At 38.6% G+C, this 16,838-nt stretch overlaps 1 protein-coding gene across 1 annotated transcript in view; it reads right to left on the reverse strand.

Moving 5' to 3' along the window:
• Nucleotides 1–16,838, reverse strand: part of ap3d1 (adaptor related protein complex 3 subunit delta 1) — a 75,605-nt gene that overhangs the window by 20,149 nt on the left and 38,618 nt on the right. The window contains 11 exon segments of the mRNA XM_055658559.1: nucleotides 2,116–2,263; nucleotides 6,242–6,318; nucleotides 9,149–9,345; nucleotides 10,053–10,128; nucleotides 11,290–11,361; nucleotides 11,656–11,800; nucleotides 13,448–13,593; nucleotides 14,631–14,744; nucleotides 14,746–14,863; nucleotides 15,494–15,724; nucleotides 15,896–16,044. Coding sequence (XP_055514534.1) covers nucleotides 2,116–2,263; nucleotides 6,242–6,318; nucleotides 9,149–9,345; nucleotides 10,053–10,128; nucleotides 11,290–11,361; nucleotides 11,656–11,800; nucleotides 13,448–13,593; nucleotides 14,631–14,744; nucleotides 14,746–14,863; nucleotides 15,494–15,724; nucleotides 15,896–16,044 — 1,473 coding nt within the window.

The following is a 16,838-nucleotide window of genomic DNA, read 5'->3' on the forward strand; positions in this document are numbered from 1 at the left end:
GCTCCAAAGAATAAAGACCTAACTTGTTCAACCTTTCTCTGTAACTTAGTTGCTGAAACCCAGGCAACATTCTAGTAAATCTCCTCTATACTTTCTCTATTTTGTTGACATCCTTCCTATAATTAGGCGACCAAAATTGTACACCATACTCCAGAATTGGCCTCACCAATGCCTTGTACAATTTTAACATTACATCCCAACTTCTACACTCAATGCTCTGATTTTATAAAGGCCAGCACACCAAAAGCTTTCTTTACCACCCTATCTGCATGAGATTCCACCTTCAGGGAACTGTGCACAGTTATTCCCAGATCCCTCTGTTCAACTGCATTCTTCAATTCCCTACCATTTACCATGTACGTCCTATTTTGATTTATCCTGCCAAGATGTAGCACCTCACACTTATCAGCATTAAACTCCATCTGCCATCTTTCAGCCCACTCTTCCAACTGGCATAAATCTCTCTGTAGACTTTGAAAATCTACTTCATTATCCACAACACCACCTATCGTAGTATCATCTGCATACTTACTAATCCAATTTACCACACCATCATCCAGATCATTGATGTACATGACAAACAACAGTGGACCCAACACAGATCCCTGTGGCACCCCACTAGTCACTGGCCTCCAACCTGACAAACAGCCATCCACCATTACTCTCTGGCATCTCCCATTCAGCCACTGTTGAATCCATCTTGCTACTCCACCATTAATACCCAACAATTGAACCTTCTTAACCAACCTTCCATGAGGAACCTTGTCAAAGGCCTTACTGAAGTCCATATATACAACATCCACTACTTTACCCTCATCAATTTCCCGAGTAACCTCTTCAAAAAATTCAAGAAGATTAGTCAAACATGACCTTCCAGGCACAAATCCATGTTGACTGTTCCTAATCGGACCCTGTTTATCCAGGTGCTTATATATATATTATCTCTAAGTATCCTTTCCATTAATTTGCCCACCACTGACGTCAAACTAACAGGTCTATAATTGCTAGGTTTACTCTTAGAACCCTTTTTAAACAATGGAACAACATGCGCAGTACGCCAATCCTCCGGCACTATTCCCGTTTCTAATGACATTTGAAATATTTCTGTCATAGCCCCTGCTATTTCTACATTAACTTCCCTCAATGTCCTAGGGAATATCCTGTCCGGACCTGGAGACTTATCCACTTTTATATTTCTCAAAAGTGTCAGTACTTCATCTTCTTTCAATCTCATAGTTTCCATAGCTACTCTACTTGTTTCCCTTACCTCACATAATTCAATATTCTTCTCCTTGATGAATACGGAAGAAAATAAATTGTTCAATATCTCCCCCATTTCTTTTGGCTCTGCAGATAGCTGTCCACTCTGACTCTCTAATGGACCAATTGTATCCCTCGTTATCCTTTTGCTATTAATATAGCTGTAGAAATCCTTTGGATTTACTTTCACCTTACTTGCCAAAGCAACCTCATATCTTCTTGTAGCTTTTCAAATTTCTTTCTTAATCAGAACTAGTATTTTACTTTTACATAGGGCAGGCAAAAAGGCTGCCAGCTTCATCAAGGACCCACACCACCCTGGCCACACACTCATCTCTCCACTGCCATCAGGTAGAATGTACAGGAGCCTGAAATCTACAACATCCAGGTTCAGGAACAGCTTCTTCCCCACAGCCATCATACTATTAAACACAACTTCAAACAAACTATGAACTATAACAGCCTATTGCACTTTATCTGTGTATTTATATATATGTGTGTGTGTATATATATATATATGTGTATATATATATATGTGTGTGTACACATATATATATGTGTGTGTGCGTGTACACACACACACATGTGTATATATATATATTCTAGGGTATAGGGTCACACTGATCTGATCTGATCTGTATTTATGCTTAAAATATTCTGTTGTGCTGCAGCAAGCAAGAATTTCATTGTCCTATCTGGGACACATGACAATAAACTCTCTTCACGACTTGACTTGAATCAAATTTAGATTTCTGAGATTCAGAGAATATAGATCTATCATTTAAACAATTTCTGAAAATCCCAAGGAGCAATAATTTCATAAACTACTTAAAGTATTAAACAATTTCAATTTACTCGTTTCTCTTTATCTTTCTTTTCTTTCTTCGCTTTCTTGGAAGGTTTTTTGCTTTTTTCTTCCACGGGAGCAGCTTCAATCTCTGGTGACTTCTTTTCACTTATTCGGTGCATCCTAACAGGCAGCTTTTCATTATCTGTCAAAGGCCTTTAAAATGTATTAAGATTTACAATTAAGTGGCTATTAGCTTCATAAAGATTTGAAAATGAAAAAAGATTTGAATTTACATTCACTCTTCCACAACTTAAAATTCAAACATATTCAAAAATATTTTTAACTCATTCATGGAACAAGTGAAGTCGCACAAGTTGGAAAATCGAAGACAACACTTGCAAGACAGCATGATAAGACAATTCTCAGCACATCTGTTGAAATTATTTGTTTGGCCATAATCAGCATCTTTGACAAGATAGCTCTCTCAGAGAACTACTTGAAGAACAATACAAAACATAATCAAAATGATCGCAATAATGAATTGTGGTTTCCAGGTGTTTTTTAATTACCAAAGCTTGAGAGGATAAAGCTGGATCGATAGAATCATTGAAACAGGCTCTTCAGTCCAACTTGTCCATGCTGACCAAGATGCCCATCTATTCCAGTTCCATTTGCCTGGGTTTGGCACAAATTCCTCTCAACCTTTCCCATCCATCTATCTGTCCAAGTCTTAATCTCACAGAGCATTTCTGATTATCACTTCTGGCTGTCTGCCTTCCATAGCCTCCAACCTTATTGTTTCCCAGCCCTGCACATCCGGTTCTACCTTCTCCACTTTCACTGAATACCTTCGCTCAGTCCGCTCTACCTGATCTCCCGGTTGCTAAACACTTTTAATTCTCCCCATTCACACACTAATCTTTCTGTCCAAGGTTTCCTCCATTGTCAGTGTGAGGTTAAATGCAAATGGGAGGAACAGCATCTCATATTTCGCTTGGGCAGCTTACAGCCCAGTGGTATGAATATTGATTTCTCTAACTTCAAGTAACCCCAGGATTCACTATCTCTCCATCCCTTCCCCACCCAAGGTGCACCAGCTTCACCTCATCACCCAACAAACAGCTGACAATGGCCTATTTCCTTTATCATCGTTACTTTTTTGCATATCTTTCATTCATTGTCCTTTATCATTCTACATCATCATCTATATCTCTCGTTTGCTATTCCCCAGACTAGTCTGACGATGGATCACGACCTGAAACGTCGCCCATACCTTCTCTCCAGAGATGTTGCCTGTCCTGCTGAGTCACTCCATTTTTAATTTTCGGTCTATCTTCGGTTTAAACCAGCATCTGCAGTTCCTTCCTACACAGGCATTTTTAGAATTCCGTTATGGTACCCGAATCACTTACCTCCTCTGGCAGCTGGTCCCATATGCCCACAACTCTCTCTACAAAAAACGTTTCCCCTTAGGTTCCTATTAAATTTTGCCCCTCTCCTTTAAACCTATGTCCTCTGTTTTTTATTTCCTTACCCTGGGTAAAAGACCCTGCATTCACCCCATCTATTTCCCTCATGATTTTACACATCTCTACAAGATCACCCATCAGCTTCCTATGCTCCAAGGAGTAAACTCCTAGCCTGCCTAACCTTTCCCTACTGCTCAGGCCCTTGGGTCCTGACAACTTCCTCGTGAATTTTCTTTGCACTCTTTCCAACTTAAAGACATCCTTCCGATGGCAGGGTGCCCAATGCGGCTTCACCGCCATCTTGAACAACTGTAACATAATGTCCCAACTTCAATACTCAACACCCTGACTGATGAAGGTCAATGTACCAACACCTTTTTATAACTCCCTACATACCTCCCTATTTACCCTCTGCTCTATTCCTGACAGCCTGACCTTCCCTGTGAAGGTCCTGACCTGGTTTGGCTTCCCAAAACGCAACACCTTGAACGTATCTGCATTAAACTCCATTAGCCACTCCCGAGTTGACTTATGCAGCTGATCAAGATCCTGCTGTAACTTTTGATCAACATCTTCACTGTCTACAAAACTGCTACTTTATTTAAGCCATTAACATTTCTATGGTATGGTAAAACAGCTGAACATGTGTAACCTGGTTGACAACAGAAAATAACAGGCATCTTGTTACTGTGTGTATATAATCAGACACATAATAATTAGAGATTTTTGAACGTAGAATGCTGAGAACAGTTTATCAAACTGGGAGAAAATATGAACACCTAGGTTTAGGTCTTAAATATATCAATACTGCACTAACAGTCAGAACACCAACATGCCTAATACACAGAAGGAGAATAGGAATCAACAAAGCCAGTTATCAAGTATTCATGGGCATTAAGGGGTGAATATAAACAGAATAGAAATTACTTATTTTGTGATGTTGTCAGACACAATGAGAGAAAGTCAGATAATAGAAATTTGAAACTAACTGTAAGAATTTCCAATGAACTGCATGGCATTTGCCCATACCAAAGCTGTGTTTAACCCTTTGATTATTGAAATCGTGAATATGAATGTGTTAAGAAAATCGAGTCGCCGAAAACTGATTGCATTTGCCATTACTTGGCTTTTGACAAAATAAACTTTTTGTATTATGAATATTATGCTCTTGATTTCAAAGGGTTAAATCTTTAAAAACACATCAAACCCATCTTCAACTCAAACGGATTGATTCAAGGTCAAGAGCAAACACAATGTTACATACCTTCCTTTTTTCAGAGGTTTTAAACTTTTGTTGGGACACAAAGAGGGTGGTTTTGCGAGCAGGAGAAAGAATGACAGAGAGAGAATGACAGAGAAACATGGAGCGGCATATTAAATGTATAGAGAGAAAGAAAAAAAAGTCACAGAACCATTAAATAGCCATAAATGTGATATTCATTTAGGATCAATTATAGAACTTATCATTGATGCAATAAAGTGTTGTGTTACCATAACACATTCAGCTATCATTGTAGTTACATTACAAATCAACAGTTATAAACAAAAGGCTGTAGTGCCAGAAGTTAATAACTTATTCAATATTAAGATGGAGGTGTGTGCGAGAGTATGGGGACGGTGAGGGGGGGGGGGAGTGGCGAAAATTGAGAAAGTTAATGCGTCAAAACTTATATGTGCATTTACATAAGCCACGTTAAATGATCCATTCAATATTTAAAAATAATAACATGTTAAGAAGTATTACAAATTCAGTTAATTATATTCCAAGGTCAATTGATATGCAAGTTATGATTTAATAAGAATCTGAAGGGCAATTTTTTAACTCAAGAGATTTGTGCGTATACGGAACGAGCTACCGACGAGGTAGATTTGCAGGTACTGCAACAGCATTTAAAAAATAATGTGGTAAAGGTTAAAAGGGATGTGGGCCAAACATGGACAAAAGGGACTAGCTTAGATGGGGCATCTTGGCTGGCATGGATGAATTGGCTGAAGGGCCAGCTTCCATGCTGAATGGCTTCTGTTTGTACTATTATGCAAATGGAGAAGGATTTTGTTAAATTATATAAAGTGATGCAGGTTCAACACATGTTTAAAATATTTATGTATTTCATTAAAAGCAGCTCATGTGCTTTGCAATTTCCTATTTAACAAAGATTTGACAGTGGATGCACACCCTGGGGGCTTCAGGCCAAAGACGTAATAGAGAAACGGAATAAGAGGAAACAAAAATAGAAAGTCAGCTCATGTGACTCATTTGATGCAATAACAGGCAGCCAGCTCAAGATGTAAACCTGGTCACTAAAAGCTCTGAGAGAAGCTATAAAAGGAGCAAGGAAGGAAAACAAGAGAAAGAGAACCAAATCTAATGAGACAAAAGGTATCTGAGAGAAATAGATGTGAAATTATATCTTTTATAGAGCATTTAAATTTGATGATCAAAAATTACAAATGTCTTTTTTTTTTAAATAAAGGAAATCATCTGTTGTAAAAATACTGCCTGGATTTAGTCAAGTCCATAAAAATTGTCATCAAATATTAAAATAAAATCTTATTCAGGTTAATTATACAAATGTGCGGCTTCAGTACTCAAGAATGACCTAACTTATACAAGACCAAAAAGAGCATAAATAATTTGCATAAGCATTCATAAACATCGATTGCAAAAAAATAAAGATTGTTTCAAAATCAGTCTCACAAAAAATGATTAACGTATACTTACTTATCTAGATCAATATCCAATGCTTTGTATGGATCGTTGGGATCTTTGTCATCATCATCATCACTTGGCAAGGCATTCTAAACAAAACCCAACAAGCATTTGCAAATTATATTTTGGTAAAGTTTTGTTTGAAAACCAACGAAACAGTATCTTAAACTTTCCTTTGTCATTCAATGCCCCTGCCTAATCCATCAATTTCACGTTAATGTGAACGTTACAGTGGGCGAAACCAAATGCAAGGAGCAAGTGAACACAGCAGAATGAAGGCAAGTGAGAAGGCAAATAAAAGTAAGAACAAGTGGAGAGAGCGAGTATCATATGGAGCCTGCATTACTGAACAGAGCACAGAACTGTGTATAGCTCATAACCGTGTACACGAGGGAATGCAAGGACAGAAAGATTCATGCACAAGTTGGGGGGATGGGAGAGAGAATATCTGCCTTTGAATAGGGCTGCTTCACGTCCTGAAAAATTGGTCCTAATATTTTCACAAAAACATTTTGACGTGAATTGATAGACTAGGCAAATAGGGCTGCTACTATGCACGCTGATTCCCCAAAAGTAAAAGTGTAATGCCTGACTAATTTATCTATTTCTTAGATGTTATCTGACTGAGGCTACAATACCTGGACTTCTTTAAAAAATGAGACAGGATCTTAAAAGATAGTGCGCAGAAAAGATAGTTTGGATTAAATCTCAATTAAATACATGATGCATCACAGCAGTACACCCTCAGTAGCACATTAAAATTACATTTAGTTCAGCAATCCACAATGAATCTGGGATTCCTTCGCCAGTCGATGTACCAATGCGGTAAAATAATAATTACTGGGTACACCAAAAAGATAGATGAATAATACTTTTAAAAAAATAATAAGTGCAACTTATATTTAACATTTTATTGAGAAATGTTAGGAACATTTCAGAAAAATACATTATATTTTTGTGCAGAGTTAATTTGTCAAATATGTTCAGGAAAGTTTCCTCAGGCAATACGGAAGGACCTTACAAGGGAGAGGGCAAAGCTTAACCTACACTTAGGAAATTGAGAAAGGCAAGTGACGGAAGTGTCAGTGACAATCCTTCTGGGACCAGCAACCAGAATTCTTTTAGCTTTAAAATAATTGTGGGCGAGGAGAGGCCCCCAAGTTAAAGTTCTGAATTGGGGCAAGGCCAACTTTGATGGTATTACACAGGAATCTGGGCTAGAGTTGTTTGGAATAGGATGTTTGCAGGTAAAGAGAAGTCTGGGAAATGGGATGCTTTTAAAAGAGTGATTGTGAGAATTCAAGGCATGCATCTTCCTGTTAGAACGAAGGGCAGGGCAGCTGGGAAAAAGGAACTCTGGATGATGAGACAAATTGAGGCTCTGGTCAGATAGATCAAGTATATACCCGGAGGAGTTTAGGGGACTGAGACGCGTACTTAAGAGGAGGGCAAAAAGAGGACAGGAATTCACTCTGGCAGATAAAATGAAAGAGAATCCAGAGATTTTATAAGCACATTAAGGGGAAGAGGGTAACTAGAGACAAAATAGGGCTCCTCAGAAAGTAAAGCGGTCATCTACACATGGAGCCGCAGGAGATGGGCAAGGCCTCAACGAGTTTTTCTTCTCTGTTCTTACCAATGACAGAAACATGAAAATCAGGGAACTTGGGACAGTTAATGGAGATGTATTAAGGACAGCCCGTATTAAGGTTGAGGAGGTACATGATGTCTTAGGGCTTCTGAAGGTAGATGAATCTCCTGGGCCTGTTCTGATATATTCAAGGTGACTGTAGGAGGCGAGAGACAAAATTACAGGAGCCCTAGTTGAGATATGAATCATCATTAGACACTGATGATGTACCAGATGACTTCTAATTAAGAAGGGCTGCAAGGAAAACCCAGAGAACTATAGACCAGTGAGCCCAACATCTGCGGCAGGTAGGTTACTGGAGCGGATGCTGAAGGATAAGATATATATGCATTTAGATTATCAGAGGCCGATTAGGGATAGCATGGTTTTGTACATGGGAGATCATATCTTGCAAATTTGTTTGAGCTTTTTGAAATGGTAATGTTTGACGAGGGCAAAGCCGTATATGTTGTCTACATGGTCCTCAGCATAGCCTTTTTTAGGCTCCTCCAGAAGGTTAGAATGCATGTGATCCAGGGGGAGCTAGCAGATTGGATAAAGAATTGGCTTCAGGGAAGGAAGCAGAGGGTGGCGATTAAAGAATGCTTTTGGGACAGGAGGCCTGTGATGAGTGATGTGGCTCAGGGATTGGTGCTAGAACTAGATTATTGCTGTTTATGGAAACATAGAAAATAGGTGCAGGAGTAAGCCATTCGGCCCTTCGAACCTGCACCGCCATTCAATATGATCATGGCTGATCATCCAACTCAGTATCCCATCCCTGCCTTCTCTCCATACCCCCTGATCCCTTTAGCCACAAGGGCCACATCTAACTTCCTCTTAAATACAGCCAATGAACTGGCCTCAACTACCTTCTGTGGCAGAGAATTCCACAGATTCACCACTGTGTAAAAAATGATTTTCTCATCTCGGTCCTAAAAGACTTCCCTCTTATCCTTAAACTGTGACCCCTAGGTCTGGACTTCCCCAACATCGGGAATAATCTTCCTGCATCTAGACTGTCCAACCACTTAAGAATTTTGTAAGTTTCTATAAGACCGTTATATCAATGATTTGGATGAGATTGTATAAGGCATGATTAGTACGTCAGCAGATGACACTACACTGGGAGGTATCATAGAGAGTGAAGATGGTTATTTAAAAAAAAATAAGGTTGGAGGGTCTGTTTCTGTGCTTTATCCAATGCAATTCATGCAATTGGCTTCATGCAATTCAACCACTTAAATTAATCTGACAGCAAAAGGTGCTATAGACGTTTTAAGTCTAACCTCAGGCATTTCTTCAGTAATAATGTCCACTTGATGAACTGGAGCAATGTCTTCATCACTTTCTGTATGAAGTGAATCATGGCGACGTTTGCCTTTCTTGTCTCTCTTTTGTTTCTTCTTCTTTTTCTCTCTGTCCTGTCTCTGTTGTTGCCTGCGTTCTTCTTCCAGCTTAAGATACTGATCTGACAAAGGCATTCCTGTGCACATCAATACAACATAGATCACTGCATCTAAACAATATACAAATAACTGTCTATAAAGAATTTAAGGTAAAGGGGGCGCAAGTTAGATCACAACTTCTCAAATCAAAACATTTTCAACTCTAATTGGAACACGTGCTGGAGTAACTCGGGGGTGGGGGGGGAGGTCAGACACCATTTTTGGACATGGATAGGTGACATTTCAGGTTGTGACCCTTCTTCAGATTCTTTCTATTATCTCCTATCCTCCAGAAATCTGCAAAATGTCCTCCAGAAATCTGCAAAAGATGACAGCATCTGCAGATCCTTGTGCCTTCAACTCTAATGTGTCTGCTTCAACATTTGCAGATGACACTGTCATCGGATATCGAATCTTTCCTATCAAATAATTTAGATGGTTGGCTATATTAATTACACATCCCATTCTGGCTGACAATTGGTTAGCTCTGCCTCGAGGAATCAGTGGTGCTCTTGATCTCATTTATTTTATTAGTCAGCAGGTTCTCACACGTTAAATATAGTTTGCCAAATATAATGCTGCTTCACAAAGAAGTGGCGTTCTCGCTAAACAAATAAATTTAGTCCATGCAATGCTTAGCTATAAAATAATAGTTAATAAAAATGAATTCCACTAGATTTCTTCTGTACAGGAAACCACCAATTATCTATAACTACCTTACATTCAGTACATGGAACACAATTACCTGGTACTCTCAATGGCACCGTAAGATCAATCTGCACCACAGGTATGTGGTCCACCCCACTAGCATCCTGGTAATTCTGAAATTAAACAGATCAATTGGTCATGATTCTCACCTTCACAATTATGCAAGTTCATGCATTCTAAAATGTTGCCATCAATGGAAAAGCTTCACATGCTTATCAAATGTGAAGAACAAAAGTATTTCAATTAAAGCTCACTTGACTTTATCTTTAATGAAATTAAAATTTCCAAAAGCTAGAAGAGGCAACTCAGTGAGAGTCTAGGCGGAAATGGCCGGCAGGCGTGTGTATCCCACATTCTATCCAAAGTCCAACTCTGTTTGTAGCCATCATCCATGTTTTCAACTAAATTAATGAACACAAAATCAGGATGTAAATCCAGGATTATTTCCATTCTTCCAAGAAATCCAAGCCAACTGCAACCCTTCAAACTCTGCTCTCGCCGATGACGTAAAACAATACAAATAAATCAACCCTTGAGCCTCCAAGTATATGACGACTTGGAATGATAGTCTTTAGCCCTTCCCACCTATGAAAACACCTGTATGGGACGTTACCACAAGATGACATTTATCATCAGAGGGTCCCCATTTTAAGACCCACTTCTCAGGAGGTACAGAAACCCAAGTTCACACACCACCAGGTTCAGGAACAACTATTTCTTGCAATTATCAGGTTCTTGAATCAACCTGTAAAATTCTAATCCTACTGTAGGAATGTAACACTATGAACCACCTCATGCGCTAATACAGTCTTGGTTTCTAATTTGTGTTTTACACCATCTTGTTTTTTCCCCCTCAGTCTTGGTTTCTTGTCTTGCAGAATCTATGAGCAATGTATGCATAATTTATGTGTTTATGTGCCTGTGTCTATGTCCTTAAAATGCTGCTGCTAGCAGCATTTTCATTGTACCTGCACCTCACTGTACTTGAATCAAGTCAGAGGAATGACTCTCATGTTATCTATTTGTTCCATTTGCTTTACTTTAATGACAAATCACAAACAGTATATTCAGTCTAAATTCAAGGCCAGTTGGAAGTGAAGAGAGTAAATATACAATTGAGATTGATGGTTCAATTTCAGGCCCAGCTAGATTTATGGAAGCCCTGAATTGAAAGTAAAACATCCACATTCCATCGAAGAAAATTGAAGCTGCATCAAAATCACAATACTGAAGAGAAAATACAGCAAGAATAAAATTGTGTGTGCTCAACTCACCTTCTGGGGAGATGGGGAACTTTTGATGTAAAATGGATTGCTTGCCTGCTCTTGTTTTCGTACTTCTCGCCTCTAGGATGAGGAAAAAAAAAACTCTCATATTAAAAACAATATATTTTTTTATTATTTGAAGCCTTCCCATTGTACGAAAAATCCTCAAACTACCAAAATACCTACAGATTCTGGGTCAAAAAACGGGAATTTGTGCAAATATTTATTTGTGATTGCGATGTTAACTTTTCTATCAAAGTGAATTTCCAAATCCAATTCAGAGAAATGCAACACTCTCTCAATTTAACTTCAGAAATCCGTTAGCAACCGGACATTGCAAAACAGGGTCATTTAGATGTTGAAGTTAGAAATTACCCTCGCAAGCTCATCTTCATCCATTTCTGGCTGTCTATGCCTGATACTTCTTTGTTCCTCCTCATGGAAGATTGTTTTCTTAGTGTTTTCATCGTCTGAAGAGCTTTCTGAAGGTGCATCATTAATCCAGGCATCAAGGTCCAACCTGGAAAGGGAGAAAAGTTAAATAAAGGTATTTTTCCATCTCAAACCTATATATTGCTGCCTGTCCTGCTGAGTTACTCCTGCATTTTGTGTCTACCTTATTTGTCTTCCCATCTCTGACACACATGCAAACTTAATTACCTTTTCAAAGTGGTCTTCTAATTTGGTAGACAAGTGCAACTGTATGCATATTGACGCACCAGGTTTGGTGGAGGAGGAGCATCTAATATTGATCCAAGGTAACCTGTATTTTCTCTAGAACTTGTGGCTGTTTAATCATTGTTCTCTCAGATACAGGGAACTTAGTTAGTCAAGAATAAAGGGCCTGTCCCACTTGGGCGACCTAATCCGCGAGTTCTTGCGAGTTTGCCCTCGACTCATACTTGCAGCATGGTCGACACAAGGTCGTAGGAGGTCATCGTAACTCTCCTTCATGCTCGAGATTGGTCTCCGCGTACTCGAGGCCTCAGCTAGGACGCGGCGTTTTTTTCAATAAGTTAAAAAAATGACCGCGCTTAAAAAAAGGTCGCCATGGAAAAAATCGACACTTTTTTGTTACTCGTAAATTTTGTCGTAGTAGGTCAGCATGTTAGTCGTAGGTAATCAACAGTAGTTGAAGGTAGTCGTAGAGAGTCTTCATCATAGTCGAAGGGAGGTTGAAGGAGATCGCCATCACTCTCCACTATTCGGTGTCCAATTTTCCCGAAGTTAGTCGTAGCTAGTCGAAGCTGGTCTTCAACACAGTTGAAGGAGGTCTTCAACATGTCATTTTAAAAAAAAAATTTTTTTTAAACACTTCTAACCTCACCAATTAGGTTTCCCAAGTGGGGCAGCCCCTTAATACTAAAAGACCCAATCCAAAATCTTTTTCAGCATTCTCCGACTAATATGTTCTATAGGATATATATACTAAATTAATCACTACTAATCCTATTAGGGATTCTGTGCTTTTGACCCAGAATGGTTATTCTGTTTAATTTCAAAGTCTGAGTTGGGATTTTAAGGGGAAACTCTGATAAATCTTTCATTATTTCTGTTGTGCGGAGTAGATTATAACAAAGGGGAAAGCTAAAATTAATATTTTTAGGCATTTATTGTCCAAATTAACGATGGAGGCAGACAATTTATCGATGAACATACACCTTTAAAACTAGTGCAGGCATTTACCAAATTATAGAGTAAATATGCTTAAATTGACATACACCTATAAATCAGTTTATTTGGCTGTTTTGTTGTATTAAAAATTGTAAAATCCAATTACAATTCAATTTTACAAGTACCACCTGGCGGTAGATTAATAAATTCCAATAAGTTATAGAGCAAGTTTTCTCATTAAAGATAGAGATCCTAACATTTATCAATGTTTACCAATATGAACAAAAAAATCATTATCTTCAATGTTCCTTGGGCAGCACTATAGAAACTGCTATTCTTATTGGTTTGGAAAAGGATGGATTTTTATCGCTTTGGCATAAAAGTAGCTGTGTTGATATTAATAATTAAGATTAATATATACAGCAATAAATTTGCTGTTCAGAAAATGTTAGAGAATCCAATTTGATTGTCAGCTCTATTTGGCCAAACCACAGGGAATCGGGTAGATCAGTGAACAGCTATTAAGAACAAATGGTGAAAATAGAAGTCTTACCCATCTGGCAGTGGGACTTTCTTCTGTGCTTTAGGAGCAACAGGATTTAGTTCTCCACTAAATAAGGCCATGACTTCTTCTGCCACGGGGATATCCTTAGCTTGAAGTTTATGTATGTATTTAATCAGTTGAAGAATACACGAAGCCTGAACAATAAAAGACAACAATGCGTAACATTAAAAATGCACCGTTGTTGCTGCTCACCTCGTAGCCTCTGGCCGACAGTATTCTGGCGGCCGCTACCGGCCGGGCGTACTTGGTCACCATGGGCCACCCTCCCATATCACCAGCAGCCGATTCTTCCTGTTGGCCATCATTTTGTCCACTCCACCGCTGCCTCTTCCTCCTCCTCCTCGAAAGTCCCCGACGGTCTCCAACCGTCATTTTATCCACTCCGCTGCTCCCCGCTCCATCACCGCCTCTTCCAGAGTCGCTGACATATTCCAAGGTGGAAGAGATACAGCGTGGAAACCAGCCCTGCGGCCCACCAAGTCCACGCCAACAAGCGATCCCTCATACACTAGCGTTATCCTCCACACTACGGACAATTTACAGAAGCCAATTAACCTACAAACCTGCACATCTTTGGAATATGGGAGGAAACCGGAACTGGGGAAACCCCATTTGGTCACAGGGAGAATGTACACACTCTGTATGGACAGCACCCATAGTCATGATCGAACCTAGGTCTCTGGCGCTGTAAGGCAACAACTCTACCACCACTCTTTGCACTCTTTGTTTCTACCTAGATTTAAGATGATTCAAACTTGTATAAAATCTGATATACTGACTGACTAAGGGTTTAAGGAACATAACCCTTGCGCAAGTCGGGAAGTTTCTGTACTTGTATGTAGCCTGATTGTACTTGTGTATAGTATCATCTAATAACTCCTCACGGTACCTTGGTAAAGTGACAATAATAAACCTAGGCCTACGAGACAGGGCAGTTAAGCAAAACTTCAGTGTTTGTCGATGGGAAAAATGGTCAATAGAAAATACACACTTATTTGGTGGCTTATTATTTTGGTGATGAGAGAAGAGCTAAACACCTATCAATTAAAGTAATTCATAGTAGTTTTATAACAACAAATGAAGAATATGACAAAGAAAATATAATAATGGACATAGCAGGAGAATTACAATGTGCACAGTGAAACTGTGAAAGGAAATGCTGCTCACGTACCCGCTCCTGCACTTCAAGATCTGCATTCTGAACAAACTGGGGTAGCTTGTCAATTAAAATTTGTGTTATTTCCTCAGCAGCCTTCTTGTCACCTGCTTGCTCGTGTTGTTGCAAATATTGATGCGTATAGTTTTGCAGCATTCTGCACGTAAACTGCCTGTATGTGCCCTGGTAGTGTTGTGACTTTGGACTTCAGCATAGCTTCCAGTGTTTGATTAGGCTCTTGAAGATGTCTGGTAAATGCACAAGTTGAAATATTAAGTGCAATTTCTTGCAAGTGGTTTTCAACTAGTTGACACAATAAAGGTTAAACGGATTTCTCTTTTGACTGATTGAAAGATCAATTTTGTTAAACAGGTATGAGTTATGAAACAAACAACATAAATGTAGTGACACCTCTTTACACACCCAGTCATGGTACAAAGTCTTGGTCAAAAGTGTGATTACCCCTTTGTCTCCACAAATGCTGCGTGGCCCACTGAGATCCTCCAGCAACTTGTTTTTTTCCCCCTACAGATAACCAAGATGTGGCCCCAAGTCAATGGCCTTATGAAACAATGGATTAATTAATTGATTGATTGATTGAAAGATACAAAATGGAAACAGGCCCTTCGGCCCATCAAATCCATACTGACGATCGATCACCCACTCACACTGAGTCTATGTTATCCCATTTTGTACCAACCTGCTAAGGTAATTTTTATCTAATAAAGTTTCACAAGAATCTAGCATTAAAAACCATGCACATTTACTCAAATAGGCCTGTGCAGTTCTCGGGGTTTTGGTTTACAAATTTTACATCTTCAGCACAAATACATGCATTCACATTGTGACACCGTTTCCTTATTTTAGGCAGTACTTACTCTGAAAATTCACCACAAATCCACGCTGCAGCATACAGAACTTCACAAATTCCATTCCTTTGATTATTGCCAGCAAGTAGATGGGCATTATCTAACAACATAGCCATCTGTGACACCGCAAAGGCTCGAATGGCCTTCACCCGGATAGCTACATCAAGCATTTGTGCTGCAATTAGGTGACCATGTCGTGTGCCTTCCAGTCGAGTCAGTTCCACCAGAATGCTAATGTACCTATGATTTAAAAAAGGGAAGCTCATGTATATTAAAAATGTTTTGGAGTAAAAACATGATTCATTCATAAACCATTAGCAAGTATCAGCGTTCATTTTTATTTTTTTTTAAATAGGTTTCTAGATGGAGGTAAACAAACCAACATGTGTTTTATAGGGGCGGATAACTCACCATTCAAAATTGGTGATGTATTGATAGTTGGATTGACTACATATGTCAATGATTTTTGTCAGGAGTTCATCTCTATACGTTGTGCCCTCTGCTTTATCGACATGAATCATTAATTTCTTCACAATTTCCATCAGATTCTTCTTTGAAACCTACAATATGTTTTCAAAAAATGTTTAGGTGCTGTCGAACTATAAGCTTAATTAGAAGTATCCAAAATTTGAACACAATTGATGTTCTTCAGCATTTTATCATCCAATACAACAAAGTACAATCTTTACAAACGATAAATTGCATTACATTTAAACGAAATGGTCTTATTTCCTTCCGCTTACACTTGTTAGCAATAAAGATACCCACTCCAAACCAGCGGTCCAAGCAGCAATATGGAATTCAAGATTGATAAGTGAAAAATTAGAAAATTGGACACGTATTCCAAGTGAACCAACAACTTAACTTTTCTGCAATTATGTGCAATGCAACTGATTTTTAGTGGGTTAAAGGATACAGATGGTGGTCTTGAAACTAAGAAATTCTATTTGTAAAGTTGATTAAGGACTTAAGTGAAGAGACACAGAAAACTATCTCATTAAAATTAACCTTTCAGTTTACATCATTCAGATCAAGCCAAAACGAAAAGAATGCATTCTGAACACTTGTATGGTTTATAAGTAAAGTTAAGAAATAAACTGGTGATTTCAAAAGTAGCACCTACATAATTGTAAGAGTAGATGCATGCTAATTAAATTATTTTACTATGCCAAGAAAGAGATAGAATACATAAGAGATAATAAGAAATTATAATTTAGGTCTGAAGGTTGGTTGACTTCCAATAAACTTAATGCCCAGGAGAGTTAATAACAATATAGATTGCAAGTCATTTTAAACATACAATATCATTTTAAAGAATTTATAACTCATTCAAATGCACAAAATGTACTGCATG

The sequence above is a fragment of the Leucoraja erinacea genome, chromosome 29 (genome assembly GCF_028641065.1).
Source record: "Leucoraja erinacea ecotype New England chromosome 29, Leri_hhj_1, whole genome shotgun sequence".
Taxonomy (NCBI): domain Eukaryota; kingdom Metazoa; phylum Chordata; class Chondrichthyes; order Rajiformes; family Rajidae; genus Leucoraja; species Leucoraja erinaceus.